The following is a 23744-nucleotide window of genomic DNA, read 5'->3' on the forward strand; positions in this document are numbered from 1 at the left end:
TTTCACACTACTACCTGTAGCCTTTCAAACTACTACCATAGTTTTTCTTTAAGAGCTGTCTATGGTGTACCTACACCGATATTATATAGTAATGTTTATCATGTACTTGTACATAGTAAAAAATGGATGAAGGAACTGAAAAATGAAAAAATTATTTTATTATAATATGTTGTACAGTGTAAAGTTTATGTTACACTATTTTTCAGTTGTATGAAAAAAGAATGAATACAAAGTCGTTCGTGTTCTTTTTTTTTTTTTGCTGTATTTTTTCAGATAAAACTGTGTCGTAGCATTTAGTTATGTCTTTAACTTCACACTTAACTTTTGTTGCATGATCATGAAGAAGATCATTCTTAATAATTCTTTAATTTTCAAATTCTCATAACTGTGGGGACTTGGATAATGAATACTCAGATCTCAGATCTGGGGGGGGGGGGACACCCTGTGTGTGTGTGTGTGTGTATTATATATATATACACAGTTAACCAGCATTTTCTTAAAAATATACATTTCATAATAATGGTTGCCATTTTGCATTTAAAAGTTGACTTTCAAATGCTTATATTTTCCAGTATATATATATATATATATATATATATATATATATATATATATCACAAGATTTACCATTTATCTGAATGAATTTTAAATGATATTCATTTCTACAGACTTTTGTGAACTATTTAATAGTGGGAAATTCAAGTATAAAACTGCTTATTGTTTTGATGCTTAGAAAATATTTTTTATAAATTTTTACTTATAAAAATACTATTATAAAATGAAATTAAAAGTACGAACAACTACAGTTTCTGCCCTCTATTCATTTGCCATACATGTATTCCAGTTATAAAGACTAATTGTGTAATTCCCAAGAAAAAGTTCTCTATGAATGATTTAATTTTTTTCACTCAGTTAGAAATCAGTAACTTTCATAATGAATACCTCAACTGTTTTTCTCAAAAGTTAATATATAAAATAATAAACATATAAATTACTGAACTGGTTATGTCAAAGTTCTCTCAAGAATTAAGTCGAAACTAAGTACATCATGTATGTTGACTACACTAATGCCAAATTTTTTAAAAATTCATAATTTAAAGTTAAAATCAAGCATAAATAATGCATCTTTTTTGTTTCCTTTTCAACATGATTATAAAATTTTTAGATTTATAGTTTTGTGTCCCATACGATGCTAATCTATCTTCAATCTAAATATATATCAACCAAATCAAAATGTTTTTTCTAACATTTATATGCTTACAGAAAGTGTAACATATAAATGACTTTATATTGACATACATCAGTGGTAAGCTGCTATTTTTTGATCAAGGGGTTCACTAATTTTGGGGGGAAAAAATGCCTTGGTGAGGAAAAAATATATATATATATTTTTTTTTATACAAAAATGTCCAACACTGGATCAATGGGTTTGCCAAACCCACGATTTCTTATCAATGGTTTATTAAAATAAGCCAACATATACCAAACCCCACTATAGATCAGCACTAATCTGTAGTGGGGTTTGGTATATGTTGGCTTATACATATATATCCTAATGAGGAAATAGTAATTTAAATATTTAATGACTGAGATCAACAATCACATTAAGGAATAAGTGCTAATATTTTAATTCCATTGTTTTTCTATGGAAATAAGCTATTTAACACTTACGCTAAATTTACTAAAAAACAATATTTGTCCAAGCAAAACACACGTTATTCCTACATGTGAACTACTGTATAAGGAATTTGTTGTAACTGTTCTATATATAATTTGTTTGATTCATTTCTAATACAGTGGAGTATTGAAACTAACTGGGAATGAACCACTCTGTCTGAATAATCAATCAGTTCCAATAATTGATTTATTCAGATAATAATCAGGTTTTAAAAAAAATTAGTCAATTTAAAGTTCAAAACTGTTGAATTTCTACTCCATATTTGGTTACCATGAAGGGTAATTAACACTTTTCTTGAATTATTCAAAAATATCAATTTCATCACTGAAGAATGTCACTTCAAATGGTGGAATGGATGACATACACAATACATTTCATTCAGTCACAAGTATAAATATACTAATATGGAGGTGGGGAGGTTTTTTTTTTTTTTTATTAATGGTAACTCCAAGCACCAAAAGTTATTAGAACCTATAATATTCTAATACCATATTCTAAATGGTACTAAAGTACTATATGATAGTATATTATAGTATCACAGAGAAAATTAGGCTTTCATATGGTACTATAAGAGAGCCCAGTTTTTGTTTACAGTAGACCTCAATTCTGTCAATTGTAATTTTCAGGAAATATACAAACAAGAAGGTTGTTCCTAAGAACATAAGTATGACAATAATAGTTAGTTCAGTGAGTCTGGAGCTGAATTGTGAATGGAAGTTTACTAGCTGATGAACTGGTGGAATTACAGATGAACTGTACCCAGAAAAATATCAATAAAAAAAGCATGCAGTTGAAAGTGGATGTCTGTGTAAGAGAGAGTGAGAGAGAGAGAGAGGAGAAGACAAAGTGGACTAAACTTGTAAGATATGGATCATTGATTGACCCAACTACTCTCTTTTAGACAACATCTAGTGTTTATAATTAGTTCTGCAAACACAACCCAGATGTAGAAATAATATTCCATGGCAGAGCATATTTGTTATTTATGGAATTAGCAACTGTTTAGAAGAAAAATATTGCTAAGAGCAACATAAAAAACCTAGTTTTTCTGATGCAAAGGAAGAATTTTTGTGATACGCTTATGCTAAGAAAGATTAGAAATTGGGGTTAGTTTTCCAATTAAATGCATGAAATCTGTTTATTAAAGATGAACAGGGAAACAGCAGACTGTTTTTTTGAAAAAAAAAAATAAGACAGGACTGAGTTTTAGAAAGATTGAAGCAAACTAAGTTTTCTTTCTCCCTGTCAGAGCATTAACTGGAGATCGGCATTTAAGAAACTAATGGTGGATACCTGAAAAGTTTTAACTTCAGGCAGATCAGAATTTTTTGTTACTGGAAAGTTGAAACAAATACATGAAATGAAGTGTACTATCATCAGAAAAGCTACAGACTAGCTTTCGATTAAACTCAATGGGCAAAGTCATTAATATAGGGCAGAAAAAAAGCAACTGAAATAATGGAACTTTGGAGAAATTAAGTTAAGTGGAGAGCCTTCTTCTACCAAACCATTAACAGACAGGAAGGAAATGGCATATCTAAATGTAAATATCAGAGGGTAGACTATAAGAAAGTTTGCTTGGTGGCCCTTCATAATTTACATCAGGGATATGCAATCCTGTGGTCCTAACTCCCTTGGAGGTCATGGAAGAAGTTTGAAGGGTTGCAAGCAAGGGTCACCAATTAAAAACATTGAAAAAGAAATCATACCCAAACACAATAATTTTATCATATTATATAACATTGTAGGAATTACAATATCAATGATATGATAAAAGTATTATGTTTGGGTCTTATTTTTTTCCAAAATTCCTTAATCGGTGACTGCAACCCCATTGTAATTCCTACAATGCCATTGATAAGATACAATAAATAAAATGTAGTTGAACAATCAGTTAAGCCATCTGACCTTATCCTCTGCCTACAGCGGCTGTTATTGTAGTTGTTACTGAAACAGACTAAATGCATGGACATTTAGTCCATGCATTTAGTGTGAGAAATAGTTTTTCTATTCTTCTGTTTTCTATACTGTACCATCTTCCCTGTATAAATATAAAAAATACTATTGAAAACCTATAAGCGACATATTTTTCATATTATTCTTTAGGCAAATAGGTGGGGGTCATGTGTCACTGTCATCTAAATTTAGGAGACACAAGTAGTAAAAGGTTGTACATTCCTGATTTACACAATCAAAGGCCACAAAACATTGAAATCAGCCATTTGAGTTTCTCCATACCTTTCCACAGAACCTGTACAAAGATGTGTAAAATAAGCCAACATATATCATCAGTACCAACATTGATAGAAGCAATACTGAAAGGTTTCAAGATAGTATAAGATTGAAAAGTGACATATTTCTCCATACACTGAAAAACTGTCACCCTTTTTTTTTTAGGAACTAGATGAATATCAGCCAAGTTCCATGCAGAATTAAAAACACCAGTGGAATCTTGTTTCACTTAAAATATATTTTTATTCTATGAATGATAAGAACTTATTTTATTATTCAAATGAGAATGCAAATATGCCATTCTATTTTTTTCAATAATGAGAACAACAGTAAACCATTTTCCACTTTATTTCTGCATCAGAGTTTTATACATACATGATACTAAACAGTTGATTATTCAGATCAGTTCCTGGACTGATTTGGATAATCAATATTTAAGCAAAATGAATGATAATCAATAATGAGTGAAGGTGCATATTTTAAATAAAATTTAAACAAAACAAAAATTTCATTATATTGATGTTCTCATGCAGTAAGGACTGTAATCTGAAGCATCCTTGAGAACATTTTTTCCAATTATCAAGTTGTTTGCCACCATCTTTATTACTTTTATCACAAGCCAGCAGCTTACTTTTTTTTTTTAACTCTTGCAAACAGAAAAAAAATCACATAAGATGGATGCTTCAGACTGGTGCTGTAATACTATTGTTTCATGTTTAATAAGGTACTGTTTACCCAAAATGAATTTTGTTGCAATGTCATGCAACAAAATCCAGCCCCTTTGAATTCATTTCTTTGGAATTTTATTTCTGATTCTATTTTTCAGCCAATGAAAAAGTTCAGTATACAGCTCTTTAATTGTACTTTGGCTTTTTGGTATGGAAAAAAAATTTTCACATCACTTTGTCTTTGTTCATATACTTGAGTCTCGCTGAATCTTTCCAATGTGGTTGCTTTAAAAATGAAAGCATTTAAGATAGACTTTAATTACATAAAATTTGATGTTATATTGCTCAATCACAGAATTTTACTGCTGTTACTTGCAAAAAACCATAATATAATACTTTACCATGCACATGAATGGATAGACTGCTTTCTATCATTCACCTTTTAAACATATCATTACTTTTAATACTTCAACATAAGCATGAACACAAAGCATGTTTACACTCATTCCCTCTCATTTTCAGAAGAGAGTCTGTTATATTTGCAGAAACTTTTAAGAACATACATTGTGTGTTACAGTTGTAATGCATTTTTACATTTTGAATAGACTCTTAGATCTACTTTCACAGTCATTTTGTGAGGTAAAACTTATAGTAGAGAAACTTCTAACACGATGTCCTTTGCAACTGTAAACAAATAAGGTAGACAATGAGAAAATAACATGCAGTAAATAATAAGGATTGCATTTTAACCACTGAATTCTTCACTTAAGGTGAATGTAAATGAGAAATTAAACAGAACCACAAAACTACTAACTCAACACAAAAACCACCACAAAGTAAGTTATTAAAATGAACAGTACAACTAAAAAAATACGTTGCTAAATCTGCTTAAAGGATCATGAGGTCAAAAACCATTCCATAAAAATGATTCAATATTATTCAGTTATGCAATATTATTCTGTTCTTTTCTCAAAAAAGAAAAGAATAATATTGAACAAATTCTTTAGAGCACAGAGGACCAAATTATATCTGTTGAAGAGAATAGGATTTCCAGTTTATACACAGAATTACAGTGGCATCTATATCAGAACATTAAACAATTCTTTTATTATATTTAAATATATGCACCATTTTATTTTCAATAAAAATATTTGCAGTCAATAAGGTCATGATGTCAGACCTCATGGATACCATTTTTGATAGATTTAGCAACACATGAAATTTTAGTGTTTTGTTCAATTTAATAAACTGTCTTGAGATGGTTTTCACCCTGGCTGCGTTTTAATGGTTTTACTAAGAGATTTTCATCAGTTTCGGTTTTGCAAAGTGTTTCTCAACTTATGGTTTGTGACCCACTAGTGGGTTGCAGAAAAATCTGGTGGATTAAAAAACTTTTGATAAAGCAGAAGAATCATAAAAATAAAATATAATATACAGTAGTATGTAATAATATATAACTATGTAAAAATAGTTATATTATTTTATAAATTATATTAACACACTGGATATAAAACAAGGAAAGAAGCCAAAATGATGAATTTTGTGTTTATAAATAAAATCTCTAAGACAATGTACTGCAGGCTCTTTTCTTTCTTTCTTTTTCTTTTTACAATTTAAGTGGTTATAAAAAGATGAGAAATGCTGCTTTAGTGTACTTTGGAGTTTTATATGAAGATAAGAAGCTTCATAAAAAAAAAAAAAAATTTCAGATGCTAAAAAAAAAAAAAAAAAAAATTCAAAGCAATGAAAAGTAATTATTTTTTTCTTTACAGCTTATTATTTTTTCTTCAACCACATTTTTGGTTTTCATATGGGTGACTATGTTAAAAAAAAAATAACCTAGGAAAATGCAGGTTATAAAGATGTGGATTTTCCTAGGTCATTCTTATTATGCAACTGGGAAATGCAGGTTTCAGAGTTGCATACAAGTATTACAAGTATTATGGCAATATATGTAACACATTGCCACACACATGAGTTGTGGCTGGATAACTACATCATAATTTACCTTAAAAGAAATATTTACAAAATTTAAAATTTGATAATTCAGAATATTTTTAATAATAAACCAACTGCACTTATTTTTTTCAAATGCATATTTAAATGAAGTATAAATTGAGTGTAATTTGTACCATATAGGTGCTCAAAGTGAGTCTACGGACCCAAAAGAGCAGATGTATGATAATACCATTCCATTCTATTATTTCATAAAAGATTATATATATATTAACTACTTTGAAATATTCAAAACAAAATGACTATTACATCATGTATTTCCAAAAATAAACTTGTGCCAGTATTATCTATTTTAAACTATAAATATCAAAACAGATAATAATAACAATTGATAAATAATTTACAAGCTGCTTGAATGTAATGAAATGTGTGATATCAATGCAATTAGTTTAAAAATTCAAATAAGAAAATACCTGTTCTTAGAAAAATTGAATTAATTTGTGTTTGGTAATTATGAATTACTAAACACATGGTACCACACTACTTTCATGCAAATGTCATCAACAAAGGTTAATCTGCCACTTATTTAAAAAATGAGATACCGCTATGGCAGCCTATTAGCCCACCCCCCTGCCAGTCCCTTCATCAGATAACATATGATCTTTAGTGGCAATTCCTTCACAAAACAATGGTAAAGAAGTTGCTTGATGTGTACTGCCTTACAGTATATGAAGCCAGAACATTGGAATTATAAAATAACTAATGCCTTTTTCAAAATGGTTAAATGTGTGAAAGATTTCTCATTTTTCTATATGATAAAAGACAATGCTTCCTGGCCATTGTGAATAAATATAGAAAACTTCTTATACTTCCAATTTGACTTCAAAATCTGATTAGTAAAAAGTTAAATAAAAAAAAGCAATTCTTATCTCTCTGCAAAAAGGCTTCTATATCTAGTGCAGATTTTGATTAAACCAAGTACAGATCCCATCAATGCATAGGTATCTTACAATTAATTGAAAGTGTCATCTTACAAAAAAAAAAAGTCCCTGAATAAATCAGTAATTAGTAATTAAATAAATTTAATTATTCATGATTAACTTAAAAAATTCAAACCTTAAAAAATAAAATTCAACAACCAAACAATAAGGATACTTCTCAGAAATAAACTTATGCTATACAAATTATGCAGATGTAATTTTTAGAATTTAAATTTATTATTCTTTTTAATATTTTTAAAAATATGAAATTTAAGTGAAACAACTGTGCATGAAATCTCTAATGAAAAAAAAAAAGACAATATGTAGAAGAAAAGTTTTATTAGTTATGGGGAAACATTTTCCCCATAACTAATAAATAACAACTGGCATAGAAAGAAAAGATAAGAATACATTTCAGAATAAGTAAAAATAGAACTATCACTATTACATATTGTAACACTGCATTTTTATTGTATGTTCGCTAACTATCTGTGATTGAACATGTTTGGCACCCTGACAAACATGTTCAAAGTTTGCCAAAGTGCTAAAACTATAACTGGATATATCAAAATGTATAACAATGAATTAATATGGCAAAAGAATGTAGAACTCCAAAGAAGTTTGGAGGTGAAAGGTGAAACTCATCACCTTTGCAACTAATTAACTACTAACAAAAAGTGTGACTAACTTAATCAACTGGGATTCTCCTGGCATACTGACTTTAAAAGGAAGTCAATAAACTATATACAAGGTGGGCCATATAGCAATTGACCAAGAAGAGATGCAATGTACTGAAGAATTAAAAGTACCAAAAATAGGTTGAACAATTTAAATGTCATAAATAAACTTATAAATGAAATATTAAGAAAGTACTGTAATATGGGGCATGAAACTGATTTCAAGATTTTCACGGTAAACCAATAGATGGCCCACTCTGTATATTATAGCACAATAAGTTTCATTTAAACACAAAATTATGACAACTTTTCACTTTTTGGTTTTAATATATATATTGCAGGGTTTATAGAATTGCGATATCCACTGAATATTGGTTATTTTAAAAAAGGAACAAAAAAACATTTAATAAAAATATACAAAACAGTGGATATGCATAAAATTTTAATGTTTCTAAGTAGCTGTTAGTCAGAAAAAAATATGCATTCTGGAAAGTAAATTTCATGAAAGATGAAAATGATTCACATACAGTTGCAATATAAATACTGTGCATGAATGTTAACTTAAATCATTAACAGAAGTACTAATTTTTTTTTCGTTTTTTGAGCCATCTAAAGCTCTTCTAAAGGACAAAGCCAATATAACGCAAATAACAAAATATCAATTCAAAATGAAACATTCTGATTTCTCTTTCATTTTCGGTATTTATTACATTTTTCAGCTGAATACACAAAATTATTATGAGTGGTATAAGACCTCATAAATGTGTTATAATTATTTAGTGTTGTTATTAGTGTTATTATTATGAGTACTATATATATATATATATACAATCTTGTTCAAATTAATGCAGACAAAAATGGGAATTTTGGTATATTATCAATCAAATCTTTGAATATTCCTATATTAGGCATACATTTATGATATCCAACATTAGATTTGTATAATTGTATGGTCTGCATGTACTCTGTTTGAAAATTGTGTGTATATTCTATGGTTGGATTATCTGCTTGCTCAATAAAAAAAAATAAAAAAACCCAAGCTTCTGTACAGGAAAACTGTGTCCTCTCACCTGAAATACTCAGCCATAGTGTGAAAACAGCCCAAAAAAAAATTCTTCTCATCGTGACATGATATGAACTTATAACTTTTACACATGCAATGGCATGGTATAGAAGGGCAACTGATGCATTTGTGCATGATCAACCTGATATACAATGTTTGTTTGTTTGTTTGTTTGTTTGTTATTTAGTTTTTAGGAGCATTAGCAACTAAGGCCATATTGCTCCGGGATATGCGGTGGTCATTCCCTGACCTTTCCGCATCCTCCATATTTGGTGGTGACAGGCTCGAACCCCGGTCTAATCAAGAAGCGTGTGCTACACACTGCTGCTCCTTCCCACCTGGCTACGGAGGCGCCTGATATACAATGTGTTAATGGTGGGTGTATCAGAAGAATGCTGTGAATTTTGTGTAGGCACCATAGAATGCCAATAGTTATGTCAGTCATTTTGCTGTCTTTTTTTTTTTTCCCCCTCATAACAGTTATTCTCCACTTGGTGGAAATGATCTGGGTGTAACCATCTGTTCTTTTTCCCTCTCAACTGTACAATAATTCTTCAATTATACAATTATGTAAATCTAACATAATATATCTCAATAGAATGCCTAATATAGAAATATTTGAAAAGTATTTCAACTAGTGTTCTTCAATATTTCAATTATTTCTAAGTTTGAGAGATATAAAGCCACACACCCAAGAGTTATTCCGTAATCACTCTAAATAACCAGATTTGTTGGTACAGATTTGAGGAGTATAAAAAATAAACAATTTAAATATGAGAAAGGAAATCAAACAGGTGTTTATAGCATGAATAATTTCTTCAATGAATAACTATTAAATGCAATACTCTTTAATTACAGATTTACTTCATTCTTTGATAGGCCAAATAGGTACAATAACCAAAGATTCCCATTTGATTACTGACTATTAAGTCATTCTCTGAAGAAATTATCTGGGTGTAACCATCTGTTCTATTTCCTTTCTCTTATTTCATCTTTTTTTTTTCAATTTATCATATTTTTCATGCTCTTCAGTCCATGCCAAATCTGGTTATAGCTTGAAATTCTGTGCTTATTAGCCCACATGACATGCAAATTAGCCCATGAATGAACACATACACCCATGTACAGACATAGTGTGCACAATGAAGATCACACCATAGGACCATATGAACTGAGCACACTATGATCAGAGTAATCAATGCACCAAAGAATTACCAAATCATGCTCAATTACAACACAGTGCTTTTTTCTTTTTTTAAAATTTTATCTCACATAACCTTCCAATTGTAATTGATAAAACAGTGCAACCAAATTTCTGTATAAGGAGCTCATTTTTCTCCACATGTAATATTTGAATCAGATCCTATACATGAACTTGACGATCTGCCTATGAAAAAAGAAAATGACTGATTTTTGTACAGAGGTATAACACAGAATATTTAAAAATTGATTTTACTGTCTTAGATTTGAAATGTTTTCACCAAACCAAAGCCAGTTACTTGTGGGGATACTCAATCAAATTAAAGTATGAACCCTGCAAAGATTTCTCATTACTCAAAGAACAAATATCCAAAATTTCAAGAATGACCAAGTAGAATTTTTTCCAATAAAATGGCACGTGATTGAATTTCAAAAGAAATAATTCATAAAATCTTTTGGAGTGGAAGAGTCAATTCTAAAATATTCTGTCAGCATTAAAAATCTGTAAAAGCAAACTTAAGAAACCATACTGAATTGGTGACGAACTGATAAAACCATGGTAGTGGAAATGTTCTGAAGTGTTCACCTGTGCTCAGAAGTTTTGGGATAAACAGTTAGAGATAAAATGAGAAATATATATGTTTCCAGTGATACTACTGAATACAGAGTTTCTGAATTATCCATGGACACTGACGATCTAATGATTCAAAAGTTCAAATGTTGAAAGGCATTTTTCAATAAAATAAAGGCAACTACACACTGCATTCTGGGCTAGTGGGAACTTATTTAGAATTTGAAAAATAATTAAATGCACAGCTACACATTACAAGACTTTAGTTCCTTCTTTGGTAGCTTTAGAAATATAAAAATTTAAATGACCATATTAAAAAGTTAAAACAAATACTTCATGGAATTTTTTTTTTATCATTGACCACCATCCTGGTCCTCTGAACACAAATATGTATTTAATTATCTTTCATAAATTTTAAATAAGTTAGTTTCTATTAGCACAGAATGCAGAGTAAGATCTCCATCCTTTATAATTCAATTGATGTTTAAAAACAAAAAGTTATATTTTTATAGTGAATATTGATTTTGATGTGGAACATATGAAAGAATTATGTACATTGAACTCTCATCTGAAATTACCAGCTACAAAATATTTAAGACATTAAATGGATATTTTCAGAGCAACAGACTTGAATTGGAAAAATGTATTACACTGTGCACATATGGAGCTGGAACAACAATAATAATAGCTAACAAATAATGGTATATATTCATTGCTTTATAAACAGTGAACATTTTGAAGTGGTAAAGACCCTCTCCAAACTAAATGAAGTTCTTACTTCAATTTATATGAAGACAGGAAGTGGAATTATTTTTGAATTAGGAGAAAAAAAAAAAAGCATTCACTAGCTACTTTCACAACACAAAAGGATCAAAACCTGCATATTTAGATGATTTCAAAATGTTTAGAATGAATTAATTTAATTCTTCAAGAAACTAATCTATTATAATATAATAGATTCAAGGCAGAACTACAAAAACATTTGGAGTGGGTGGATGAGTGAAATGAGAAGGGTTTTTTTTTTTTTTTTTTTTTTGGCTGATGTTATATACACTTGCTTTCTTGCATCATATGCCTTTACCAATGCTAATTACACTTTTCTGTTTGAGCAATAAAACGCCCATTAAAAAGCCAAATCTTGGGTGCAAGAAGATATGTAACAAATTATAAATGCAAATTTCTCATGTGTTCAGTAATTACTCATCACACAGCTTCTCCACTATAACTGGAAAATATGTAATTACCAATCCATTTGTGGAACAGCAGCAAAGCTGAAGAAGAAAGGGTGATTTAACTGCATTCAGATTTATGACTAAACTTAACCTTTTTAACACAATGAGTATTACTCAGTTTATGGTGCATATATCCTTAACTGAATGAAAATGCAATAAAGTTCTTGTTATGAGTCAATAAAAAAGTAACAACACCAATAAAAAAATCTTTTTTAAAAATGTTATTTGTAATGATATCATAGTTGTTCATTGATGAAGATAATAACAAACAATAAAAAACTTAAATATATTTACAAAAATTTTAAGTCCTCAGAAGAATATCCAGAAAATTAATCAGCATTAAATTAGTTCTCTTTCCCTAAAACAAAAAAAAAAAAAACTGACTTGATTGGTTGTGCTTCTTCTAGCAAACTAAAGAAAGCAGAAGCATAATTTCTGACTTGCCTGCAAATACTGTAAGCTAACTTAGAATACAAAATAAATTGATAAAAACTGGGAAAAACAAAATTCAATTTTAATACAGTGAACTTCTGCTATGAGTAGTTTTTTTTTTTGTTTTTGTTTTTGTTTATTAAAGTTGCCTAAAGTTTCTGATTGCTGACTTAAATACAGTACTTTAAATTTGCAATTTTAATAAATGTACATTTAAGAATTATTCTTTGTGTTTTTATATGTTTTAATTAGTTAACTCACCAACATCCCTTGTTATTTTCAATAATGTTAAATTAGTATTATATAATTAATAAAATGTTAGTAGCCATTTTATGAAGTTTACAAAAAATTTCATAAAAGGAATTCTATGCATATTTCTTTATTAGCATTACTAACAAAGATATATGCATGAAATATGAGGTAAATAAAATAAGCTGATCAAGGTATCTCAGATGATATTTAAATTATAATAATTTTAAACATTGTTTTAAAAAAAATCTGTGCAAATCTTATACTTGAATTCCATGAAATAGTTTACCAACAAATATAGAATGTTGCTTTAATTATAAACATTTAAACTTCATACATTATTGATGAATGAATTTATCTTTTTAATATAAAAAAAGTTTATAAAATTCCTACATAATCAAAAAACTCACATCATTATATAAAATAATTCAAGTAAAACAGTCTGTGCTGAGAAATTAAAATTGGACAATTTCATCTTTGAATAAAGAGGTCCTAAAACTGGTCTTTTTATTCAAAGAAATGATTGCAAAAAAAAAAAAAAAAAAAAGAACAAATGTAACTTTTCCTAAAATTATCCCTCTGAAAGAAAATCAGTTTTCAACGCATTTAGAACAGCAGCCAATCTAGTCTATGTCAGGAATATGCTTCTATCAAGAGTCACAATGAATATATTTAGTAAAAGTAATACTGTTATATCTGTTAAACCAACTTCTCATAGAAATGCTGCACTTAAAAGATAACTAGAAATTCCCATTTTTGATACCTCATTCCTCTGCACTGATAATAAGATCCATATAGCAGAAAAACATCAGTACAATATAAGAGAATTTTTAACATTGACATGACATTTGATTATTAATGATTATCACACTCTTATTCCAATTCATTAAAATAAGGTTAATTTTCTATAAGTTTTGCTATATTCCTTTTACTCTGGGATGATAAAGGAGATCAAACATCCAGCAAATGACTTTACTTCAACCAGCTTTCAATAACTTCATGCATATATAAAACAGGCTATAATCCACAACACAATTAAAAATATATACAAAAGCAAAAATGAAACTGATTTATAAGGAATGAAGTAAATTTCTTTTAAGATTTGATTTTTTTTTATTCATTGAAATTTTCAAAGTTTATGAAATTGCAATGAAATTCTCAAAGTTTATGAAAATTTCAATGAATAAAAAACTGAATTTATGATGTGATTAACCAATGTCAATGAAATATATATCAGACAGTTTACTAATATAATATTTTCTGCCATGTGCTTAAGAAATCTTTCAACAGTTCCACTTGGCTAGATGAATTAGGACTTTACATTGTTAGGAATGTGTTCTGTCTGCTTTAATTCAAATAATAAACTGATATATAAAAATAAATTTTCATTCAGTTAAAGCATGAATAAAGTATATTAATTCTCATAACAATGAATACACCTAACAACAGAGGTCACCCCTTCTCTTCCTACTCTTAAATGTTTCCATTTTTACAGTTTTAAGATGAAAATTTGACTAACAGCCATGAATATTAATTGCATTACCAGTGAATAATGGAGTAAATTAAAATTTATTGAGGTAACCAAAGTACTTCAAAGCTATGCCAATATATGATATGTAAGTGACCTAAATTTTTTCCCATTAACTTGGTCTAAACTAACCACCATACATTTTAGAAACAAAAATGAATGTCAGAATTTTTTTTATCCTGTTTTTGCTTCCTCTTCCTCCTCTTCAACATCCATTTCTTGAACAGATGATGTATCCACAGCAGTGAGATCATTAGATTGACTTTCAGATTTAGTACCTTTTGTTTTTTCTCCAACATTAGTTTCTTTAATGGCAGCACCATTTAAATTTGTACTTTTGTGGCTATTTGCAATGTCTGTAGTTATTTCCTTCATTTCAACATCCTGGGTAGGTGAACCAACATCAACTACTGTTTCTGACACAGAACTCTCTGCTACCTGTCCATTCTGTTGAACATGATTTTCACCTGAAACAGATGTGGGAACACACTGCTTTTCACCTGAAGCAGACACGGGCACATGAATGATTTCTTGTTCTTCATCTTCAGTCCTGAAGGCCTTTTCTAATTCTTCTGCACTGCGGTAGGTGGCTTCTGTTGGATCTATATTAGTATCAATAGGTGGACTGCTATCTGAGATATCATCCTCATCTTCATCTTCAGCAGTTCTTGGGGCTGAATCTGGCTCAGTGATAATAACTGATACAATTGGCACAGTAGCTCTATCTTCTGTTGTTGATGCTACTTCAGATGCTTTATTAACTCCTGAATCGGTATCTTTTTTGGCACTAGCCTTAAAAAGAAAAGGAAAACAAAATTTTTGTAATTTGTTCATTTCTTACCATGATTGCTGCCTTTATATTTTGCATATATTTTTTTCTGTATTTTAATATTTTGAAAAGTCTTCATTACAAGACTTCAAAATATCACTCACATTTCAGATTATTACACGTTTAAATAAAGAACATCAATATAATTATAAAAATTTAACTAAATAAATCTGACAACCTCCATAAATCTAAAAACCTTTCACAATTATAAATTTTGTGAATTTATAGTTATCATAACCACATATTTGGAGATATTTCAAGGACTTATCTATAATAATTTTTCCCCTCCTCAGACACAGTAAACTTTCAATCTGAAAGTTTAACGTGTCTGAGGAGGGGAAAAATTATAAGTGTATATCACTGTAACTATTTTATTTTATCAAATGGATATATCCACCTATTTTCCTTGGTAATGGTAACTATACCTATCAGATTCCCAGACAGACATACCTACCTTTATATTTCAGTACACTTTTGTAAGCTAAAATAACTAGAACTGGGTTAGAGGCATAACGTGCCTGAATATAAAATTTTAAAATAAATATTTCTGATTTTTCTGGATATTATAATTTCTTTGAGAAGAAAAAAAATTTAAAAAAATTGTTTTTAAAAACTTAAGTTTCTTCACTACTAATTTAAAGTCTTATATAATAATAATGCTGCTGGAACTCTTAGCTAGGGCAAATCAAATGGAAAGTTCTTTTTTAAAACTACCTAAAAAATAAATTCAAAAACATTTAATTTTTTTTTAGTTCAAGAGTTTAAAAATCAGAAGCAGAAAGCATATGAGGGTAACAGGATTTTAAATTGCACTTTCTTGTGAGATAAAATAGTGGAATGGTTAAGCATGCTGATTTCATTTTGCACACCAGCAAGAGCTGGCTATAATGCCACTAAGCCATCTATTACCACAGTAAAACACTGAAAATTAAAAGCAAAAGTTTGTATTTATTACCGATTTATATTATTTTGTTTATTACTAATTCATATTTTTTATTACTATTCGTATCTGATTTGCATTTATAACAAATGCTACAATTGAAGGCTATATAATGCACTTGTATTTATAAGTAAACAGAATGAAGCTAAGTGATATGCTACTCTAAAACTGGCTCCCATAGCTTAGATAAAGCAAATAACCCAGGCACATAGCATTCCTGTAGAAATCTTTTCTTTTCTACTGGTCCAAGATAAGCGATGATGACAGAGTACATTTAAAAAATTTAACATATTTAATAAATTACCTTATTTGAAAATAAGCCAATTTATTAAAAAAAAAAAAAAAAAATTGCCATGATGAATGATGATGAAATTTGAAATTAAATAATCAGGCAGTCGTTATTGTTATTGTTATTTGGTTTTTTTTTAGGAGCATTAGCAACTAAGGCCATATTGCTCCGGGGATATGCGGTGGTCATCCCTGACCTTTCCGCATCCTCCGTATTTGGTGGTGACGGGTTCGAACCTCGGTCTAATCAAGAAGCGTGTGCTACGCACTGCTGCTCCTTCCCACCTGGCTACGGAGGCGCCAAAATAAATTGCAGCATTCTGCTTTTTTTTGTTTTTTGGCGCATCGGCTTCTGTGGCCATAATGCACCTCCCAAAGTTTTTGCAGTACTTTGATCCAAGCCCGGGGCGGGATTCGAACCCACGACCTTTGGGTTGCTAGGCAGGCACTTTACCCACCCAGCTAGCAGGCAGTCGTCTGATTTAAATATTGTGAAACAGCAATATTCCAAAAGAATTTTTTTTTTTTTTTTTTTTTTTTACTTTCGCATAACCAGTTGAAATCACCAGCAGCTGCTACTAAGAGTAAGAGATCTGCAGATTTACTCAACAAATGCAGGTCAATATTGAAAAAAAGTTGCGAGTTATGGTTAAATGTGAAAGTGTCTTCAATTCTGCCCAGACATGACAGGAGGAAGCGTATGGTGAGAGGTCTTGTTGATCATTTCGGCCCTGGAGAGATTGTGCAAGGCTCAAGGGGTAGAATTTTTTTCAGCCTGATCTGTGCTTGTTAACAGGAGACTGCTTCTACAGGGATGGGGTACACTTAAATAGAAAGGGTGCAAGAATATTTGCTGATGCTATTGAGGCAGTGTTAGATGGGTCGGAAAACTGCTAGCTTGGGGGGGGGGACACAGACTAAAAGGTTAACAGTGGATGCAGGCAGAAGCAAAAGTGATTCTTGCACTGCTTCTATCAGAATGAGCAGCAGCCTGAAAAGCAAGGTAATGGAGATTTCCAGGACTGCTGGGAATCATAGTAGAACAAGTAAATATATGGACTGTGTTAGGGTAACGAAGAGTAGGAACAGGTGCATGTATACTTACATGTACACCAATGCAAGGAATATAGTTAATAAATTTGATGAGATTGAAATGCTAGTTAAGACATCAAAGGCAGATATTGTTGGGATATCAGAGAGGTGGTGTCATATAGATATAAGCAGTGCAGAATTTTCTTTTGGGGAGTACAATGTGTACAGGAAGAATAGACAGGACAGGAAGGGAGGAGGGGTTATGCTGTTAGTTAAGAAACACATAAAATCTAAGAAAGTGCATCCAATTGATGTTGGTGGACAATGCAGAGTTGAGTCTGTTTGGTGTGAAATAAGCACTGGGAAAGGAAAAAATGAGTAGGTGTGTGTTATAGGCCTAATGAATGAATCTGATGAGTATAATGAGCAATTGAGCAGAGAAATAGAGTGGGCCAGTAAATCAGAATGTCTTATCATGGAGGATTTTAATTTTCCAGATATTGACTGGACTTTGTGGGTTGGTCACTCGCACACTAGCAAGACTTTTGTGGATTTATTGGATGACAGTTTGCTACAGCAACATGTTCGAGAGGCAACCAGAAGGGAGTAATAATCTTGATATGCTTATCAGCAGTGATAATTCATGCATTAAGAATTTGCAGATAAGGAAGCACTGGGTGACAGTGATCACAATGTACGATGAGGAAATTACTTAATGTAACTAGCATCAAGGCTAAAGGGAAGGGCTTTTTCTTTCATAAAGGTGACTACAGAGGTCTCAGACAGTTTTTAAATTCTGTACTGTGAGATCAACTGATGATGTTACCAACATTGAATTCTAAATGGGAAACCTTCGGGGATTAGTTTTGGAGGCTACTGGGTCTTTCATTCCAACTAAGAAATATTGTTCAAGGTTTAGGCCTGAATGGATGTCAGATGAATTAATGAGGCTTTTGGCAGAGAAGAAGAATGTATGGGATGCATATAAAGAATCAGGTGACACAGAAGCCTATGGCAGGTATAAACTAGTCTGTGATCAAGTCACAAAGGAGGTTAGACAGGCGAAGGCAGATTATGAGAAATCTTTGGCAAAGGATGCAAAGAAAAACAGCACAGAGTTCTTTACTTATGTAGACTCTAGAAGGATGAATCAGATTGGACCACTTAACATAGATGGGTTGACTATTGATGTTCATGCTCAGGTAGCTGATAATCTGAATGAGTATTTTGCATCTACATTCACACATGAGGAGTTATTCAATGAGGGGAGTGCCAGAAGTTTATCAAATGCTAACACGGAGCTAAGAGATTTTGTAATAACTGAGCAAAGTGGAGGAGAAATTGATGAAGTTAAACATAAGGAAGGCAACTAGGGTGGACGGGATCTATCCAGTTATATTAAAGGAGGCAGCAAAGGAAGTAAGCAAACCCTTAGACATAATTATGACAGCTTCCTTTGACTCAGGGGAGATCCCCATGAACTGAAGGCGTGCAAATGTATCACCATTTCACAAAGGGGGTTCAAAAGGTGACACAAGTAACTACAGACCTGTTAGTTTAACTTGTGTTCCGGGGAAAATAATGGAATCGCAATGTGGTTAAAGAAGCATTGCAGGATCATCTAGACAAGACTGCAGTAATAATTAAGACACAGCATGAGTTTGATAAAGGGAGGTCTTGTCTGACCAATTTGATTGGATACTACAATGTGGTCACAAAGGAACTGAATGCCAAAAATAATTTTGATATCATATACTTGGATTTCACGAAAGCTTTTGATATTGTTGCACATGAAGACTGCTGTACAAATTGGAGAGATATGGCAGTAAGGGTAAGTTGCTACAATGTATGAAGGGATGGTTGAGTGGGAGACAACAGAGAGTGGTAATCAATGGACACTGCTCTTAGTGGACAAATGTTATTAGTGGATTTCCCCAGGGTTCGGCGTTGGGCCCACTGTTGTTTTGTATATTTATCAATGATATTGATGAAGGTATATCAGGTTTAATGTCCAAGTTTCCAGATGATATAAAGGTTGGCAAGGTTGTTAACGACAGTAAAGACAGTATGCTACTCCAGCTGGATCTAGATAAGTTGGGAAAATGGGCTGAGAAGTGGCAACCGAATTTTAACATTGACAAATGCAAAGTACTGCATTATGGGTAGCAGTAACTGAAGAGAAACATACCAACTGTGTGGCACTACACTCAGGGAAGTGGAAAGTGAAAAAGACCTGGGGGTAATTGTGCAGTACAATTTGACATTTGCTGAGCAGTGCAGACGGGCTGCCAGGGCAGGTCATGTCGTCTTGGCAATGATATATAGGAATTTTACTAGCAGGGACAGGGAGGCGATTATCCCGTTATACAAGGCAATGGTCAGGCCACACCTAGAGTACTGTGTACAGGTCTGGAGGCCTCCTTTTAGGAAGGATGTAGAGTCGCTAGAATGAGTACAAAGAAGGGCAACAAGATTGGTGAGGGGAACAAAGGGGTGCTCTTACCAAGAAAGGCTTAAATTTGCAGTGCCTGGAGAGTAGACATATGCGATGTGATCTGATTGAGGTGTATAAGGCCTTGAATGGGTTGAGCAAGTTGAATGCTGATGGGATTCTTCCTCTTGCTCAGACTAAGAACCTGAGGGGGCACAATTTCAAATTGAGGAAAGATAGTTGTAGAATAGTGGTGCTACTGGCCACTTTCTATGCTTAACATGGTTACTGTGTGCTTCTGGATTTTATGTTAAAATGTGATTTTAAGAAGAGTTATTTGATTTTTCTTAGTGATCACCTTGTTAACGAGTTGCATTGTAGTTAGGGTTGAGTGTTTTTACACTATATCTGGTAGTATTCAACTACTTATAGGCATGTGTTAATTTGACAGTTGGAAAACGTTCTTAGTTCTAACAATCAGCTGATTGTTTGGCTATGTTACAGCATAGCATAAATACTTAACATTTTATCTGGCTATAATTTAAAATTTATTCATTTGGACTAATGTCCAATATATTGGACATTATATCATCAAAGTTTCTTGCGACGATCGACTAACTGGTTAAAATACATTTATTAAAATAAAAATATAATATATACATAAGATAAAACAGAAATAAAATAAAAGAGTTAAAATACAATAAGATAAAAGCGTTAAAATACAATAAGATAAAAATATAGTAGCTTTTGAAGCGTTAAAATATATAGTAGCTTTCGAAGCGAAGTGCCTCTTCATCAGCTAGTCTGTGACTGGTGTACTTCAGTTTATATTAATGGTTACAATAGCACAATGAGTCAGCTGGGCATGATCATGTATCATGAGTCTGGTGTCGGTAAAGCAGAATTACGTACACGTGATGATTGCCAGCGCTCATCGCACTGCAATACAGTACATTCCATAACCTATTTACCTCTTTACCTATTTAAACTCAAGAAGGAAAGGGATGAATCAGATTGGTCCACTGGATGTTGATAGTTCAACAGTTGAGGATTCAGCTCAGGTGGCTAACAATCTAAACGAGTATTTTGCCTCTACATTCACACATGAGGAGTTATTCAGGAAGGGGAATGTCGTAGGTGAAGTAAACATTGGCAGTGAGCTAGATTATTTTCTAATAACTGAGAGGAGAAATTGTTGAGGATAAACATAAAAAAGGCACCCGGGGTGGATGGGATCTATCCAGTTATATTAAAGGAGGCAGCAAAGAAAGTAAGCAAACCCCTAGTCATAATTATGAGAGCTTCTTTGGACTCAGGGGAGGTACCCATGGACTGGAGATGTGCAAATGTAACCCCAATTCACAAAGGAGGATCAAAGGCTGACACAAGTAATTATAGACCTGTTAGTTTAACTTCGGTTCCAGGAAAATTAATGGAGGCACTGGTTAAAGAAGCACTGCAGGATCATCTGGACAAGAATTCAGTTATAGCTCAGACACAGCATGGTTTTGTTAAGGGCAGGTCTTGTCTGACCAATTTGATTGGATACTATGATGTAGTCACAAAAGAACTGGATGCAGCGAATAACTTTGTTATTATATATTTGGATCTTAGAAAGGCTTTTGATACTGTTGCGCATGGAAGACTGCTGCACAAATTGGAGAAGTGTGGCATTAGAGGCAAATTGCTGCTATGGATAAAGGGATGGTTGAGTGGCAGAAGACAGAGAGTGGTAATCAATGGACACTGCTCAACGTGGACTAATGTTATTAGTGGAGTTCCTCAGGGTTCAGTGTTGGGTCCATTGTTGTTTTCTGTATTTATAAATGATATTGATGATGGTGTATCAGGCTTAATGTCCAAGTTTGCAGACAATACCAAGGTTGGCAGGGTTGTTAAGGACACTACTGATACTATGCTGCTGCAACAGGATCTGGAAAGGTTGAGCAGATGGGCTGAGAGGTGGCAAATGAAGTTTAACATTGACAAATGTAAAGTACTACATATGGGAAACAGTAACCCCAGATCAACGTATCAACTCTGTGGTACTACGCTGACAGTGGTAGAGAATGAAAAGGACCTGGGGGTAATTGTGCAGGCAGATATGAAGTTCTCTGAGCAGTGCAGACGAGCTGCAAGAGTAGCTCATGGTGTCTTGTCAATGATATACAGGAATTTTTCTAGCAGGGACAGGGATGTGATTATTCCCTTGTATAAGGCATTGGTCAGGCCACACCTTGAGTACTGTATACAGGTCTGGAGGCCTCATTTCAAGAAGGATGTAGAGCTGCTGGAATGAGTACAGAGAAGGGCAACAAGATTAGTGAATGGAACAAAGGGTTGCTCTTACGAAGAAAGGCTAAAGTTTTGCAAATTACAGAGCCTGGAGACTAGGCATCGGCGAGGTGATCGAGGTGTATAAGGCTTTGAATTGCTTGAGCATGCTCAATGCCGATGGGATTCTTCCTCTTGCTCAGAATAATCACCTGAGAGGGCATAAATTCAAATTGAGGAAGGACGGATGTCGGATAGATGTGCGGAAATTTGCCTTTAGCCAGCGGGCAGTTGGTTTGTGGAATAGACGCCCATCGCTTGTTGTTGAAGTTGATAGCCTAAACAAATTTAAGGCTCAGCTGGACAGGTATTTCGAACGAACGGAGGGGTGAAATGGGAGTAGTGGTTGTTTTTTTTTTTTTTGGCTGATGCTGAATAAGCTTGCTTTCTTGCATCATATGCCTCTACTAATGCTAATGCTAATAATAGGGTGTAAATGTACTTCCCTCGTCCGATTCATAATACTATTACTGGTGGCTATGTGTAGTGCTTCAAGCCATGAGCACTGGCGGTAATCACGTGAATAGTCAACGATTTCAATATCCCATTGGGATCAAGATTGTGCTGCTCAACCCAATAATGTTCAGCGACTGCGGAGCGTTCAAAATTAGTGGTTCACAGAGCCATCTCATGCTCAGAAACCCGATCTTTCAATCTTCTACCAGACTCGCCTACACATAACACCCCCCACAATCCGGACACGTAATATGGTATATGGAACCACTCCATAGGAAAGGGCACCTCCGTAGCCATGTAGGCAGGAGCAGCAGTGCATAGCACACGCTTCTTGATCAGACTGGGGTTCGAGCCCGTGACTACCAAATATGGAGGATGCGGAAAGGTCAGGGAACGACCACCACATATCTCCGGAGCAACATGGCTTTAGTTGCTAATGCTCCTAAAAACCAAATAACAAACAAACAAACATACATCCATAGGAAAGGAGGAACAGGTGTTTTCACCTTAGAAATAATGGATTGTAATTTCCTCCCCGGAAGTTGCATGCATCGTATATGATGGAGACGCAAAATCCTAACAAGACGTTCTGACCCACCCGGATAATATGGAATGTAGGCGGTAGAGATAAATTGATTGGCGCGAGGTGGGTTAGATTTCTAACCTGCCTAGAAATCTAACCCACCTTGTGTCAATCAATTTATCTCTACCGCTTACATCCCCTATTATTTGCCAGCTGTTGTTATTGTTGTTATTTGGTTTTTATGAGGATTAGCAACTAAGGCCATATTGCTCCGGGATATGCGGTGGTCATTCCCTGACCTTTCTGCATCCTCCGTATTTGGTGGTGATGGGCTCGAACCCCGGTCTAATCAAGAAGCGTATGCTACGCACTGCTGCTCCTTCCCACCTGGCTACGGAGGCGCCATTTATTCGCCAGCATGGTATAGTACTATACCAGACAGAAG

General features: G+C 32.8%; 1 protein-coding gene across 1 annotated transcript in view; it reads right to left on the reverse strand.

Annotated features, from left to right (window-relative positions):
- Positions 1 to 14640: 14640 nt before the first annotated feature.
- The window catches only part of nwk (FCH and double SH3 domains nervous wreck), a 505896-nt gene continuing 496792 nt past the window's right edge, over positions 14641 to 23744 (reverse strand). The window contains exon 21 of the mRNA XM_090389564.1: positions 14641 to 15258. Coding sequence (XP_090245690.1) covers positions 14641 to 15258 — 618 coding nt within the window. The remainder of the gene's footprint in view (positions 15259 to 23744) is intronic.

The sequence above is a fragment of the Mastigoproctus giganteus genome, chromosome 2 (genome assembly GCF_048544385.1).
Source record: "Mastigoproctus giganteus isolate SK-2022 chromosome 2, ASM4854438v1, whole genome shotgun sequence".
Lineage (NCBI taxonomy): Eukaryota > Metazoa > Arthropoda > Arachnida > Uropygi > Thelyphonidae > Mastigoproctus > Mastigoproctus giganteus.